General features: G+C 35.5%; 2 protein-coding genes and 2 non-coding genes across 5 annotated transcripts; 2 read left to right on the top strand and 2 right to left on the bottom strand.

The window, feature by feature from the left end:
• Positions 1-232: 232 nt before the first annotated feature.
• On the top strand, positions 233-304 carry TRNAC-GCA (transfer RNA cysteine (anticodon GCA)). The gene has a single exon. It is a non-coding gene; the product is annotated as a tRNA-Cys (tRNA).
• A 2,860-nt stretch (positions 305-3,164) lies between these two features.
• LOC131010631 (protein DETOXIFICATION 48-like) lies at positions 3,165-5,200 on the bottom strand. The gene is made up of 2 exons (XM_057938245.1): positions 4,779-5,200; positions 3,165-4,707 (listed from the first exon to the last, which is right to left on the bottom strand). Exons 1-2 carry the CDS (start codon positions 4,893-4,895, stop codon positions 3,265-3,267), a joined length of 1,560 nt encoding a protein of 519 aa, XP_057794228.1. The 5' UTR covers positions 4,896-5,200; the 3' UTR covers positions 3,165-3,264.
• A 4,266-nt stretch (positions 5,201-9,466) lies between these two features.
• Positions 9,467-9,553, top strand: TRNAM-CAU (transfer RNA methionine (anticodon CAU)). The gene is given in 2 exon segments: positions 9,467-9,504; positions 9,518-9,553. It is a non-coding gene; the product is annotated as a tRNA-Met (tRNA).
• A 1,737-nt stretch (positions 9,554-11,290) lies between these two features.
• Positions 11,291-15,337, bottom strand: LOC131010630 (sucrose transport protein SUC4). Of its 2 annotated transcripts, XR_009096632.1 has the most exons (6): positions 14,547-15,337; positions 12,848-13,578; positions 12,465-12,528; positions 12,348-12,391; positions 11,783-12,045; positions 11,291-11,695 (listed from the first exon to the last, which is right to left on the bottom strand). XR_009096632.1 is itself a non-coding variant. In XM_057938244.1 (5 exons), the coding sequence occupies exons 1-5, from the start codon at positions 15,067-15,069 to the stop codon at positions 11,887-11,889; spliced, it is 1,521 nt and encodes a 506-aa protein (XP_057794227.1). In that variant the 5' UTR covers positions 15,070-15,337; the 3' UTR covers positions 11,291-11,886. The 2 variants fall into 2 exon arrangements, 1 of the variants encoding a protein (XP_057794227.1); XM_057938244.1 differs by having other exon boundaries at positions 11,291-12,045.
• Between the last annotated feature and the right edge of the window lie 1,143 nt (positions 15,338-16,480).

The following is a 16,480-nucleotide window of genomic DNA, read 5'->3' as shown; positions in this document are numbered from 1 at the left end:
CACCATCTTCAAAAGACTTGAAAGAGGGAGTTAATTATATATTGAGAAAAGATCCGAACAAGAAAATATAAAAAGGTGTACAAAATATTGATTGTCGATATAAGACTATTTAGTTGTTTCATTAAGTAATTGAAGATGACTACAAAAGTATGATAGATGAATAAAGTTTGGAGTTTCAACTCTCTTTTCTTATGCGATTAAATAACATTTATTTGCAACTATTCAACGTCAAGGGTCCATAGCTCAGTGGTAGAGCATTTGACTGCAGATCAAGAGGTCACCGGTTCGAACCCGGTTGGGCCCTATTTTTTTTTTCTTTTTCATTTTTACGTCTTAACTCTTTTGTTTATTTTTAAATTTCATTACTTTCCAATTTTTTTTGTTTAATTTGTACATTCTAACTCTTTTGTTTATTTTTTAATCTTATTTTTTTTTCTTTTTCATTTTTACGTCCTAACTCTTTTGTTTATTTTTAAATTTCATTACTTTCCAATTTTTTTTGTTTAATTTGTACATTCTAACTCTTTTGTTTATTTTTTAATCTCATTTTTTTAATAACATAATAATTAAATAAAAAAATTAAAGACCTTGCCACGGTGAATTTGAACCCCTATATATTTTTTTTTCATTTTTACATTCTAACTATTTTGTTTATTTTTTAATTTCATTACTTTCCATTTTTTTGTTTCATTTGTACATCTTAACTCTTTTGTTTATTTTTTTAATCTCATTTTTTAATAACTTAATAATTAAATAAAAAAAATTAAAGACCTCGCCACGGTGAACTCGAACCCAAGATCTTTTGCTTTAGCTATTGATCACTCTACCGCCTGACCAACACACACTCTTTTAATCTCATATGTATATATATAAAAAGAGTACCATAAGCCTAAATATTTTCCTGCTAAAACTTCACACATTAAATCATTTCTCTGTAATTTGTTAATGAAATTGTGCAATTATATTCATGAAAAAATATATAATATGCATCTTGAATTAAAGATCTCGACAAGAACTTTAATTTGATATATTATATATCATATATGATTTTAAATAAATAAAGTATGAACATTTAAAGTGCCAAAATTAATTGTATATATTTGTTCAATATATATAAAATAAAATTATATATATTAAACAATATTCAATTTCTTAAGTCGATCATTTGTTTAACTTTTTTTATTTACATTTTTTTAGTAGGTCATTCTATTTCAATATTTTATTATCATTCTGTTCTTATTGACAGCGCTAGTCAGATTTTTATAACTTTTATTAATCTTACCCTTTATAAAAAAAATATTCGACGAAACTTTGATGGAAAAATTAAATTAAAAAAAAAATTACTAAAAGAAGGTCATTGGTGAGAGACTGGCAGATGGAAGGCTATTTCAAGCTTGAAATTGAGAGGAATTTTCAAGATTTATGCAATAAGCTGATGGAATTTGGATGAATCTTTTTTCTTGGATTCTTAGATTTTGGAGAAATTGGAGCTTATGCGTGAATAGTGTCTTTTTTTTTTTTGAGCAGACATGCGTCATGAATAGTTGTCATTGAAGCTTATGTGTGAATAAGTTGGAAAAGAAACCCTACCAATTAATCTCAATTATTTACCACATATATATATATATATATATATATATATATATATATATTAACATCGTATAAATACATGAATGAATAATGGAAGGTTAACGAATTCGTTAGTTTTGTTAAGAGCATCAACAACGGCGGGTGCAATGGCGGGATCGAGCAAGCGGCCGCACCGAGTGCAAAGGAGGGGCGGTGGCAACACGCGCCCCTTTTCAAGCAAAAAAAATAATATAGCAAAATTGAAAAAACAAATTTTAAAATTGAAAAAAATAGCAAATTTTTAAAAACAAATTTTAAAAAAATTAGCAAAATTGGTGGATGCAAATTTTAAAAAAAATACACTAGATTTTTAGGATTTTTTATTTTATGTTTGTTTTAATTTAAGTAATTTAAGATTTTAATTTCTTGTATTGCAACTTTAATTCAATCAATGTAGGATTTAAATTTGAATTCAGTGAAATTTTAATTTATCAAGTATTGTAAATTTAAAATTGAAACTAGAAAAAAACTATATCAAAAATAAAATTAAATTCATTGCACCCAAGTGGGTGCAATACCATTGCTGGAATGAGTGCAATAGAAGTGGTTGCACCCATATGGGTGCACGGTTGTTGATGCTCTAATAAAGATTTGATATCAAACATAGTGGTGGAAGGACCTATATATTACAAAAAAATGTATTTGCAAAAGTAAAAAAAATAAAAATAATGTATAAAAATAAAAATAAAAATGGTAATGAAACTACAGAAACCTATGAATGAATTTCCCAAAAACGAAGAAATATTTGGATAAAACAAATGATATATCTATAATTATTTATATTTATATATACTAAACTTATTAATTTGTATACGGTATATATAACGATGACACAATACGATAGCTTCAAATCTAAATAGGAAAAAAAATTAGAAATAAAAATAAAAATAATATTAATAATATATGTAATTATTATCGTGTTATATGAGGATCGGCACGCTCACGAATCTGCCACAAAATTATTGTGTTATACAAAAATTACATGGACAGAATATTAACATACACAAGAATTATTATACCAATATACCGTAAGAACACAAACATCATAAAATTGAACATTTAATCAATTAATTTCTTATATGCTCATGTCGTGTTAAAAATTATCAATCTTAAATGTACACATATTATCAAAATATTCTCGTAATTTATGATATATATTTTTTTAATTTCAAAAAAGAGGTAACTATGGAGTTTGCACTCTAAACCGAACTCGTCACATATTACATACTTCTTTCGTCCCTCATATTTATGCATATTTTTCATTTTTACGTCTCCCAAATTTACAAATTTATGCATATTCTATTTTTAAACACTATTCTGCACATAATTTTCACAATTTTACTCATGTAACTTACACTATTTATTCATAATTTACTTAATAATACCTTTAATGTGGGACATTTTTTCCATTATCATTGCTCCAAACAATTCTTTATTAAAATTTGAATCGTGATCAACTGTGCATATTTATGGGACGAAGAGAGTATTAAAGTTTGGGTGTCTTAAACATTATGATAATTGGAAAATCAACTATTACTATAAAGAATAATATTAAAAAAAATATTATTGTCACGTGCTCACAAAATAGGATGACGATGTAATGAAAGTTGAAAAAACAATGAAAAGCAATCATTATCAACACACAACAAGAATGAGAGGGTTATGTTGAGTTTGAAGCTTCATCATCTCATCATTCCTATAAATAATTTGAGCATCAGAAACACCATCCCTTTTCTTCACTCCCCTCACCTCCCTCCCTCTCTCCATCTCCTCCCTCCAATCCGTCCTCCACAGCACCGCCACCATCGCCGCCGCGCAGCTCACCTGCGCCGCCAACAGCCCCACCCACAGCCCCCTAAACCCCATCCCCATCCCGAACCCCATCACGAACGCCGCCGGCATCCCCACCAGATAGAACGACCCCAGGTTCACCCTCGCCCCCACCCCCGCCCGCGCGCTCCCCCGCAGGACCCCTCCCGCCGCCGTCTGCGGGCAGTTCCCCAGCTCACACAGCCCCGCTATCGGCAGCGCCGCCGCCGTCAGCTTCAGGATCTCGCCGTCGTCCGTGAACAACCGCCCCCACCTCTCCCTCATCGCGGTCGCGAACGCCACAGCCGCCACGCCCATCGCAGCGGCGCAGAGCAGCGCCGCGATGGAGGCGACGCGTGCCCTCGCCGGTCGCCCCGCCCCGAGCTCGTTCCCCACCCTCGTCGCCACGCCGAGGCTTAAAGCCGAAGGAAAGACGTACATGAAGGACGTCGTCTGGATCAAAATCCCCATTGAGGAAATCGTAGCCCTGGGGTTCGCCAGCAGCCCGCACAGCACGATCATCAGCTCGTACCACCACCACTCCAGACAAACGGAGACGCACGCCGGCACGGCGAGGCTGAGCAGCGCCGACCATCCACGTAGGCACTCCGCCGTTGGAGAAATCCACGACCTCTCGCACACCCCCGATATACGCACAAATAGACACAGGAACAAAATTAGGTTTAAATCGGTGAGCGCCGTCGCCAGCGCGACGCCGGCGACGCCGAGCTCGAGATACTTGACGAGCATGAAATTGGCGGGAATGTGCAGCAGAATGGCGGCGAACGTGAGCGCCATGACCGGCAGCGTGACCCCCTGCGCCCTCAGGAAGATCCTGAGAGGGTGGAGGAAGGAGAGGAAGAAGAGGTCGGGAATGGCGAAGGCGACGAAATTCTGCGCAACCGAGGAGATCTGCGCGTCTTGGTTGCACCATAGGAGGATGTGGTTGATGTTGAACCAGACGGCGGCGATGGGGAGGGAGGCGGCGAGGAGGAGGGCGATGGTGCGGTGGAGAGTGAGAGCGAGGAGGTTCATTTGGTCGGCGCCGTAGGCCTGGGCGCAGATGGGGTCCATGCCCATGGCGAGGCCGGATAAGACGGCGTATCCGGTGATGTTGGCGATGCCGATGGCGAGGGCGCCGCCCGCGAGCTCGAGGTCGCCGAGGTAGCCGAGGAAGAGCATTGAGATCATGCTTCTTGAGAATAGAATCAGCCCAGTGATTGTTGTGGGTCCGGATATTTTGCCTATGGCTTTCACTTCTTCAATCACCTAAAATAATTTCAAGAAATTAATTAAAAGTAATGCATGGTTGCACTTGCTTGTTATATATAATTAGTTACCTGGGATGCAGTTGGCCATCTATGGAGTTCTTGATCGTCTGTGGGAGGATCCACGATATGGCTTTTGTTAGAAGTAGGGGAATAGGAGGGAAGAGGAGTTGGTTTAAGGTGGCACATAGCTTTCTTTTCTTTTCTTTTTTGGTATTAAATTGAAATATGATTGGAGAGTTCGTCGTCTAGAATTAGTTGGACGAAAATTAAAGGCCAGTTATATATAGTAGGAGGAAGGCTAGTGATCAAGTGAGGCAGTTATGATTTTTAATTTCAAGCTTGAGAAGCAAAAGAAAAATATGGGAAAATAACATATTTGGGGAGAAAGCTATTACTCAAGGTGTGTATATATACATGGGAGAAGTGAGAAATTGGGGCCTACATTTCTTGCTTCTGCAAAGTACTCACGTCCATTTATTGCACAATCATGCAAGAATTTTATGCAAAAAAGTTATCATTCACATGAAAAAATATCCGTCGGAGCAATATTTTCCCTTTTCTGACCCAGCCTGTAACCCATTTATTGGTGAATATAAATATTTGGATATATACAATTATGTACAAGTATGAAAATTTTCAAAATATAATTAATTAATTATATATATATAGGGGAGGGCTATACAAAAAACTCCCCTTAGACTATAATATAAGAACAAATCTTGACCATTTATATTAAATCTTGGACGGTTGAGATTAGATTATCATGGGCCGTTACATTCGAAAATGTTGTACCTATAGTTCATAGTTAAGTATGGCCCAAGGGTATATTTGGATATTGCATTTTAATCTCTCTCCACCTTAATGACTCGATTCCGAAAATATTGCTCAATTTTTTGGAAAAGAAAACGCTATCATTGACATTCAGAATTAGAAAACCCAATAATAATTCCGATTGATTCATCCAAAAAAATGAAATAAATATTCAGATTATGTGTACGTATAATCATACTTTATGTATTTATAATTCATTTACTTAACACATGTTGAGATTCAGAATACTATTACATATTATTCGTATAATTCATACATAATATATTTTTAATTCTTTTACCTGTGCCCCACTTTGATGCCTTTTTTCTCATGCGAGTTCATAGTTAATTAAAATTTAGTTCGTGCTAGTTCGAATTCATATTATTTTACAAATAAACTAAACAATATATAATAGTTCATCTTAAATGTGATTTAATGCGTACTGGTTCATGCTAGATCATTTTCCAAATGTAAATTGTAAAATAATGAATTAAAAGTGTAATCATGATGAATTATACATCGATCGTGGCATATATCTACATAATCCATACCAATACAATAGTAGATGAAAATCACAAAGCAATTTAGAGGTATCATACATTACGAAGCATTAAATCATAAACAAATAAAAATAACAAATTAAAAGAGGTATAATTTACATAGCCATGTCTTTTCTATAAAAATATTGTTCTTCATTTGTTGTTATATGAGATTAGATAAAAAAACGCAACAATCTCGTGAAACATGAGAATTATAACATAGATCACAAAAAATGGAATATAGATTAAGCATAAAATATGTAATATGTATAAAAATTGCTTCTCCATTGATTTTCTTGGGTGTTCACAAGAACTGACGTAGGTTTTCAGTTTTCTAATTGTCGTGTATAATTGTGAATTAGGAATAGATAAAAAAAGATATACACTTAAATGTAATCCCCACAATTAAGGAAAAGATATTTATTAAAAGTATAAAATTACTTATTTACCCAATAATCAAATAAAACGAAAATTGACTGAAGAGATTAAAAACTAAATCCAGCCGTTAATTGCTTAATATCTAATGGCCTAGATTAGTTCCTATTTTATAGTATAACTTTGGTTTTTATTTTAGCCTCTCCCTATATATATATATATATATATATATATATATATATATATATAGGTGTGGGCTATAATAAAAACACATCTTTTTGTAAAAACTAAAAACGGCTGAATTCTATGTAGAACACGTATGAATTAGCTGTGTAACTGTATGAATTGCGAATTCGACTGAATTCTATGTAGAACACGTATGAATTAGCTGTGTAACTGTATGAATTGCGAATTCGACTGAATTCTATGTAGAACACACATGAATTTCGCAATTCATATAGTTACACAGCTAATTCATACGTGTTCTACATAGAATTCATACATTTTAGCCGTTTTTAGTTTTTACAAAAAGATGTGTTTTCACGGTAGCCCTTCCCTATATATATATATATATATATATATATATATATATGGTATGAAGTTGTATAAAATAAAAAAATCATTTTAAAATATAAACTAGTAACCATTTTTAACCCTTAGATCATAGTGATCTATGATATTTTTATTACTTTATTGAATGAATTTATAGTCTTGAGTTCGAAGTTCATGGGACAAAAATTTAAATTTTTTGAATTCTTCATTTTTTTATAACGAATTCATAATATTTTCACAATTCATAGTTCCTATTTTTTAATAATATGAATTTGTAGCATAACTTTATCACATGTGGTATAAATTAATTACTGGTGAAATATAAAAAAGGAAATTTGGGGGGTGTATTAGTTTAAGACTTATGTAGATTTTAAAAGCCCGTGGATTTTAAAAGTCTATAGAATTCTCACGGATTCTTCATGATTTTGAATGAATTCTTGGTCGAATTTTAAATGAATTAGCAAGAATCTGTCGTGATTTTCTCGGAGTTGAAATCCACAAAGTGAGCGGGCGTGGAGACCTAGCGCTCGCTGAAGGCCAGCGACCACTGGCTTCAAGGAGAGAAGACACGCCCCAGCGAGCGCTGGCATTCGGTTCACGCGAGCGCTGGGTCCAGCGGCCACTGGCTTCTTGGCCGCGGGCGCTGGCACCTAGCGAGCGCGAGGAGTACTTTGCAAGATTTGTGAATTCTAGTGGTCTGTGTTCGGATTTGTTCATGCCTATTTTTTCAACGAAATCAATGAAAGTCATTCCAACTTTAAAGTCCATAGATTAACGAATACACCCAGATTTTCATAGATTTTTAAAAGTCTTGAACTAATACACTCGAATTTGTATAGACTTTTAAAAGTCTTGAATGAATATACCCAGATTTTCATACACTTTTAAAAGTTTTGAACTAATACACCCAGACTTTAAAAGTCTGCAGAAATCTATTAAAGTCTTGAACTAATACACATCAAGCAAGGGCATCTGCTTAAATCAAATAAATTATGAATTTGTTTGTATTTTCGAATGAACCGTACCTGTTTTTAGATTGAATAAATGAGTGCAATTTATTTTCATCTCTCTCTCTCTCTCTCTCTCATTTTATACATATGAGAATAAATCTTCAATGCTTAAATGGGAGGCATGAATTGATTGAAAAGCAATACTAGATTCATCAATTCCCTCTAGTTGTCATGAATTGACATATACTATATTATTGTGTTTTGTCTTTCAAGTACTTATATAATTATCATGATAGAGGGAATTGAAACACACATTTCACGAAGTATAGATATGAAGCTCCAAAAGATTATCCCCATTGTGAGGCATACAATCAAATCTATCCATAAAAACGAAAAGAAATTTGTTATAATCATAATTCATCTCAGAAATTAAAACAATCTGTGCAAATAGGAATTATTGGAAAAGAAGCATGTTGTTTTGGGACATTAATATTTGTGGCCATGGAAAAGGCTGTGTTTGTCCCAAAACAGCATGTTATAGTTCATTGTGATGCGACCACAGTTTACCATGTCTGCAACTGCATATTAAGAGCCACACAACTTTTGGCTATTACTCAACTTGAGAGTCACAACATTCACAAATCGTTTCTCATCAGGCCCCATTCCCATTCTTCATTTTGTCACCACTCACCATATGCATATATATATTACCCGTTTAATTAGGACATATATATGCTACATTAATATAATTTTCATGATTGTATTTTTTTATCTTTATTACTAAGAGTTCTCCAACTTATTTCACTGGAATATGAACCAAGCCAGTTAGTAAAATTACGTAGCCAATTGTGCAATATCCTTCAACCAAGAGCTAGGGAAATTAATTTATGGTAGACCAAAGCATATCAAAACATGCAATACTCATATATATTGAGGAGAATGCATGATGAGCTTAATTTAATTTCTTGGGAACCCTAAATAATCTCATATCATTCTGTTATACGCTTTGCTCATGTCAAATTTCATAGCGTATTCCCTTTTCCCTTTAATTCTGCCGCCTCCTTAGCTAGTGCTGACATTCAAAACTAATTAACTTACCTTTGATGAAAGCAGTTAGTTTGCTGGCACAGAATCTTGTAAGCGGTGTTGCATAGCATGCATAGGCTAAGAGCCCCAGAATCTGAATCTATTTTTTATTTTTCCAGCTTGGGAATCAACACAATGAGGCATTGGCAATTAAGCACTTACTTTAATATGGGACGTTTAATAATTTTATTTCCAAAATATTTTTTTATATCGATAATCATGGCAATTACAGTTTTTGGTTGGTCATATTTTAAAAAACAAGGTAAAGTGTATTGTTGGATAAAAAATATATTTTCCAAATCCTACCTTGTTGAATACTACAACTTTTCCTTCCGTTCTTTTAGTTGTTATAAACGTCTTTATACAACAAAAGTAGATCGAGTGTGTAAATAATTAATAATTCAGCTACTTATTATATATAAATGTATTGAAATAATAAACATATGGGGTGGTGGCGCAGTTGGCTAGCGCGTAGGTCTCATAGCTTTATAGAGTGATCCTGAGGTCGAGAGTTCGAGCCTCTCTCACCCCATTTTTGTATTTTTATTATTTTATTTCCCAATTTTCCTTATATTACCCCATTATTTGTAATTGTTACTTACTTTCCATTTTTGTATTTTTATTATTCTATTTCCCAATTTTCCTTATATTACCCCATTATTTGTAATTGTTACTTACTTTTGATATTGCAACACTTGTATTTCTTACCATTTTTGTATTTTTATTATTTTATTTCCCAGTTTTCCTTATATTACCCTATTATTTGTAATTGTTACTTACTTTTGATTTTGCAGCACTTGTATCTATTTTTTCTTTTGATTTACAGCGCATCAGCCCATTTGTACATTTTTTTTTTCTATTGAACTTACAGCATATCAAAAGTGGCTCATGCAATAATTTTTAAGGACTTCTTTTATCTCTTATTACATTAATTGGTTATATATTTGAATTGGTGAACGGACGCAGCCGTTTTTTCACTTAATTTAATTAATTGGTTATACATATATATGTTTAGTGTTATGGACACATCCTGTTATTCCACTAGCTAATATATACTCACTCCATCCACAAAATAAACTTTCATTTGATGCTCGGTACGAAAATTAAAAAAATTGATAAAGGTGTTGTGAGTTAAATAAAAGGGTAATTGACAAGAGTGATAAAGGTATTGTGAGGTGGGTCCATTAATAATAAAGGTAGTAGATATAGGAAATAAGAAGATATATTGTCCAAAAAGTAGAATATGAGTTTATTTTATGGACAAAAATTTAAGGGCAAATGAGAGCTTGTTTCGTGCATGGAGGGAGGGAGTAGCATATTGAAAACCCAACATGTTGACATACAACTAGTAATCCATGCTTATGATCACACAATAGCTTAATCAGTACTACTATATGGTTGTGTGTAGACAAAAGTATATGGTTAAGTAGTAATTAGAGTTGTTAATAAAAAACATACAACTAGTAATCAATAGCTTAAGTAGTAGACAAAAGTATATGGTTGTGTGTAATTAGAGTTGTTAATCAAAATAATTAACAACTTATATTATAGTATTATTGATTTGGGGCGAACTCTGCACGAGGGTTAGAAATATATGTACATGTGGAGTTTGACCAACAACTACTATATGTACAAAACAACCACCTATAGTCTAGTATTGCCATTTTACGAAATGCTCAAGTTTCACTAATCTTTTCCTAATTTTCTTATATTCCATCCATTGCATCTTATTGTTTTCATGTTTATGTTATGCAACAATTTTAGAGAATTTACTTTTTTGTTGTTACCCTATTGTAATTAATTATAGATCATTATTAAAAATAAATGGTACACTTGAATTCTAGATGGAAATAATAAAGTGGGAGTGGGTGGGACAATGCAAGTCGGTCTCGTGGCTTCTTATACTCAATTTTTTTTTACACGCCAAATGGTTCCGATCTTCGATGCTGCATCATAAATTAGACAGACAAGTAGGAATAAAATTTTAACAATAATTGGTGCAAATTCTCGAATGCTAATTAAGTAATTATAATAGTATATACTTTTCATTGAGAAAAGTAAATATCAGCTGGATGGAATTTTTTGATCGTGTAAATATATTAAGAACTCCTCAAACAGGGTCGGAAGAGTAAGGATGTTTGAGGAAGATAAGAATGATAATACATTTTTTCCAGTTACCTTTATGTTAATTTACTTATGATCAATATATAAAATCCAGCCCAGCCCAAAGGTATATCAATGATTTCTTTGTAGAAAACGAAACAGCAAATGAGTTTGGGATAGATTGCATTTTTCAGAAAGAATGTTGCATAAATTGTACACAGATGATACATATTTTATTGCAATTCTGGATCATAATTTACACACTACTTAGTTACTACAATTTGAGCATGCCAATAACATCAAACACACGATTCATCCATGATGATCAAAGAGACCATTTAAGAAATTTATTCTTCTTAACTACTACCTGTTCACTGTTCGGTTGTATACTCCGACGACACCGGACTTGGCCGCCGTAAATGGTCTCCCCAGACATATATACGTGAATCAGTTACATGACAACAAAACTTCACTCAAACGATGCTCACGTCGTGCCTTCTTTATTCTACACGTGGAAAACGTAAATCCAAATACGATACAAGCTTCACAGATTCCCCCCTCCAGCCATTTTCTGCAGAATCCATGTGATTCCTAGATAGATTTAATGCATTCCTCCTATACAAATACAGTATATGAATCCAAAACCACGGATACGTACCAGCAGAATCAGAAACGCAACGATGTCTAGGACCTTCTAACTTCAGATATACCATGTTCTGATATGGAAAAGTTGTTCTAAACTCCGAATGGCTGAGCTGGTACCTAATGGTGGATCCTAGGTTTTTCAACCCTTGTTCTAGGAATCGCCAAGATGGCAATAAGCCCTCCGATAAATGCAGAAATTGCTCCGACAGCTATGGCTGGGGCATTGCCACCACCAAAGAGTTGATCCCATGGACCGGCTCCCAGGGACACGATCATCTGTTCTCAAAATTGGAACTAGTAAGTTTATCAAGTGTACTCGTCTCCTGCACTTTTCGTTGTGATTGCCACACGAAAAATCTCACCAGAGACAAAGATATTCCAGAACAAAAGCATAGGATGAATAATCGCTGAAGAGGAAGGGTTTCAAAGACAACTTGCACATTCAGGAAGCACAATAATTTTGTTTTTTTCATAGTTATCTCTATTAATGTGATCAAATTCAGCTTCGACCAAAGCCAGCAGCAGGCACGAAACAATAAAAATTTATATGATTTGAACTACACGAAAGCAGTCTATACCTGTGGGATTACAATTGCCATGTTCAGAACACCCATGGATAACCCTGCAAGATTGAAATCATTTCTCAAAGTGATATCCGACTACATACTGCAAGATCAAGACAGCGATAAACCAACCTTGGCCAAGGCCTAAAGCTTCAATTCGTGTAGATACCAATGCATAAGGAACACTATATGTCATCTGCAGTTAAACTACACATCAGAAATTAATACAGCAAATATCTGAGGTTAAAAATTTATAGCGTTCTCTAAAGTCCAGTAGTCCCAATTGCCACGAGTAAAGCAATAGAGAGAGTTAAGATGGTGCATTCAGGGAGTAGTATATGCTAATTTCACCAAGTAATTTTTCGAAAAATGAGACACATCAATTGCAAGACAGATAAGCATTTGGGACCACTTCAGTTAGATGAAATATAACAATTATTACTTAGTACTCATACAGATGCTTTAACAGAAAAAAGAATATTGCAGCAAACTTCAGAAAGAATTTAGCAACTTACGGCCAACGGAGCACCAAGAAATGTAAATGCTAGTAGGGCAGCTACCACAATACCATCTGGAGGAGGACCGCCGTTAAGATCCATATTACTCCTGATGGCACCAATGATAAGCATTGCTACAAAGATGAGGCCCATGAGGACATTCGAAAGTCCCCATGTGAAACCAGCACCCCATCTCCGGCAAAGCTTTTCCATAAACACAGATGTGATCCCAAGGACCACCGAGTTCAACATCAGGCCGAGTGAACCCATTCTCACTCCCTGGTTGTAATTGTCCCCAGCATTAGGCTCCCCACCATATATCTCACGACCCATCCAATCCGTATCAAAAAGAATAAATGGAAACCACCCGATCCAGGTTAGGGCAGTAACAAGAAGGATTACCCAAACAGTACCAGGGAGATATCTAAATGTTCCAAAGAGTTCCCAAAGTAAAGCTTCACGCTCATAAGAACCTTCTTCACCAGATTGAGGAGAAGCACTGAGAGATGTCAAGGGCTGTTCTTTAGCTGCTGACAGGCTTATGCATGTAGTTACTACGATAAATACCACATCAATAATGAATGCTGCCTTCAGATTAGCACAGCTGACGTTGCAAGCAGAAGTAAGAGTAAAAGGGAAAATCTTGAACCAGCCACTGTAGGATCCAGCTGCATATCCAAGTATATTACCAACAGCCATAAATAGGGAGAAATAAGCATTTGCTACTCGAGTTCTCCTGTGATCCTTTCCTATCATGACATGTAACAAAAGAAGACCATTAATTATCAAAGGGCATCCTAATTCAGAAAGTACTTAATTGATGAAAGATGACGCTTACATAAAAAATAGAACTTTGTAAAAGATGAACAGGTGTAAAAGCAAGACCGCAAGAAGCACATTTCTTTTTCTCCAACTATATCCATCCTATTACTATGAGTAGCATTTTATTCAAATGTAGACTAGCCTTCTTCATTATGATTCATGGAGTACTTATGTGGAAACTCAAAGATGAATTGACAATAATCTTTATGCTTTTAAGGTGCTCTGTGCTCGTTTCAGCAGAACCCGATACATGAGAAGGGAAAAGAAGGGCGCACCCATGTAAAAGGACGGGAAGCAAAACAACAGAGTAACTACACCAACATCACAAAACAGCCTTTACAAAAAATATAGTGATCCCACAAGGCAAGGCAATAACATTTTTCACCAAAACCCGAAATAACAATGCGACTGAAAGCATCCAGATCAGTTTCTTACATTTACTTGGTATGCCCTTCACACACTCAAAACTAATCATGTGTATCCCAAATTCAATGACAATACGCCTTCCAACAATCCGATGGCGACAAATTTTAGTATAACCGAACATTCAATGTGCAAAACCTCTGACCCTTCCCCACAAAAGAAATCTAAAAAGTCAAACTTCCTATTCCACCCATAATAAGACAAAAAACTCCATTTTCCTGCTAGAACTTCACCACCTTTATAGAAAGCTACCGACTGTAACTGCAACTAATCCAAAGCTTAGATCTTTTCTCTGCACTGATTTCCATCACATGCTAATGTGGAGAAAAAAAATCCGAAACAATAAACTCAATAACCAATATAATCTACCAAAAATTACAAAGAAAAACACAGAACATTAATGAAAACACAGAGCGAAAAATGAATTATACTTTGAAACAAAATAGGAAATTTAAAAATGGATATAATATACCTGTTAGATCAGCGAGGAGTGCGCGGCAGGGGCCCTGAGTCATATTATTTGCGACGTCGAGAACCCAGAAACCGATCACGAAGACCGCGACCGCCCTAATCTTAATCTCGCCGGTGTCGCGGCGATCGCCGAGCCACCAGCCGAGGTCGGCGGCGAAGCCGATGATGAGGACGGAGAAGACGATGGAGAGGGCGCCGACGACTATGAAGGGGCGGCGGCGGCCGAAGCGGCTGGTGCAGCGGTCGCTGAACTGGCCGACGAGCGGTTGCACGAAGAGGCCGGAGATGGGGCCGCAGAGCCAGATGATGCTGGCCCACGCGTGCGGTATGCCCAGCTCCTGCACGTACGGGGTCAATAGCGATAGCTGCAGCGCCCAACCGAACTGAATTCCGCACGAGACCGACGCCACGCGCAGCAGGGTCCGCAGCTTCACTCTGGCGGGCCGGGCCGGGGCCGGGGCCCCCGCGCGGAGCAGCGGCGTGTTGGGGCCCGGAGTTGCCCTCGGCGGCGGCGGAGTCGTCATGTTTGGTAATGCTTTTTATCTCGCCCGGGAAATGGTGTGTAGGGGCGTACTCCGCCGCCGAGTGCGGGCGTGGAGAGTGGTTGGGAGCGGAGGGTGACGGTGGTGGAAGGGAAGCGTAAGAGAGGAGTGAGGGTGGCGAGAGGGAGAAAAGGAGTTGAATTTGATAGGACGAATTTACCCTTGTTTCCCCACCAAATGGCGGGTGAGTCCTACGCTTTTCCTAAAGGTGTAGTAGATGCGTTGTGTAGCTGTTTATTCCTAACAATTTAGGCCGTTTATTTTAGCGGGCGTTTACTTTGATAAAAGTGTAGTGGGAAAATATATTTTTATTTTTCTTATTATCTTTATATATTTATTGTGATAATTTTTTTTATATACAGATTAAATATTTTTTCAAATAATTTCTTTTTCCTCAATTTTTGTCAATGTTGAATAATATTTCTTTGTCTCAATTTTTAGTATCCATTAGAACTAGCACTAATTTTAATAAAGTGAATAAGAGTTCTACCTTTTATGTGAGTGTTAAATTAATTAAAATAAAGTAAATGTCCCACCTACTTTTACTAAAAATATAAATAGATACCAAAAAGTGTGACGGACTAAAATGAAAATATGAATACTAAAAGTTGGGACGGAGAGAGTATTACCTTGATTAGTAGTAGTATTTTTTTTTAATGAACATGTGATAAAAAAAAAGAGAAAAATAATATTTTTCTTATCCATCAATTTCCACCGAAAATTTGACAACTAAAGTAAACGCAACCTTAATTGATAAAATTATTATTGGGAAAAAGAGATACCCAAAAAATCATGTTAGTCATACAAAGCTTTATAATAATGTATTTTCAATCTATAGGATGAGAGATACACATGTCACAAGAAAATAAAATTTATTATTTGGGATGAGGCACTGATGACTTACAGATACTGCTTTGAATCACTTGAAAGAAGCTTAAAGGATATTATGAGATCTTCCGATAGGGCTAAAAGACCTTATCAAGGTTTGGTGGTTATTTTAGTAGACGACTTTCGACATATACTATCTGTGATCCCTAAGGGAAGTCGGTTTGATATCTTGCATGTCATCATAATTTCATCTTAAACTAAGGAATACGTATTAAGTTCTCAAGTTAACTAAGAAGATGAGATTACATGTAAGATACTCTTAATCGCAATATATAATCTAATAAATTATATTAGCATGCATAATTTATTCAAATGATCTTTATTCCAATCAAATGAATACTCCCTTCGTCCGCCAAAAGTATGGCACTTTGGTTGGGCACGAGATTTAATAAAATTGGTGATGATGTTGATGTAGTGGAGAAAGAGTATCACCACTTTATGAGATGTGTGGTTGAAATTGAATTTGGCGTGGGCTTTTTACAAATAAAGAGTGTTTGTAAGAATA

The sequence above is a fragment of the Salvia miltiorrhiza genome, chromosome 2 (assembly GCF_028751815.1).
Source record: "Salvia miltiorrhiza cultivar Shanhuang (shh) chromosome 2, IMPLAD_Smil_shh, whole genome shotgun sequence".
Taxonomy (NCBI): Eukaryota; Viridiplantae; Streptophyta; class Magnoliopsida; order Lamiales; family Lamiaceae; genus Salvia; species Salvia miltiorrhiza.
Note: the sequence above shows the minus strand (reverse complement) of the source record. Positions and strands in the feature narration are given on the sequence as shown.

Excerpts from the sequence above, each read along its gene's own strand:
- LOC131010631 (XM_057938245.1), bottom strand. The coding sequence starts at position 4,895 with ATGTGCCACCTTAAACCAACTCCTCTTCCCTCCTATTCCCCTACTTCT. Across the intron at positions 4,708-4,778 it reads GATGGCCAACTGCATCCCAG|GTGATTGAAGAAGTGAAAGC; the intron begins GTAACTAATTAT and ends AAATTATTTTAG.
- LOC131010630 (XM_057938244.1), bottom strand. The coding sequence starts at position 15,069 with ATGACGACTCCGCCGCCGCCGAGGGCAACTCCGGGCCCCAACACGCCG. Across the intron at positions 12,529-12,847 it reads TTCTTGGTGCTCCGTTGGCC|ATGACATATAGTGTTCCTTA; the intron begins GTAAGTTGCTAA and ends GTTTAACTGCAG. Across the intron at positions 12,392-12,464 it reads AGCTTTAGGCCTTGGCCAAG|GGTTATCCATGGGTGTTCTG; the intron begins GTTGGTTTATCG and ends TCAATCTTGCAG.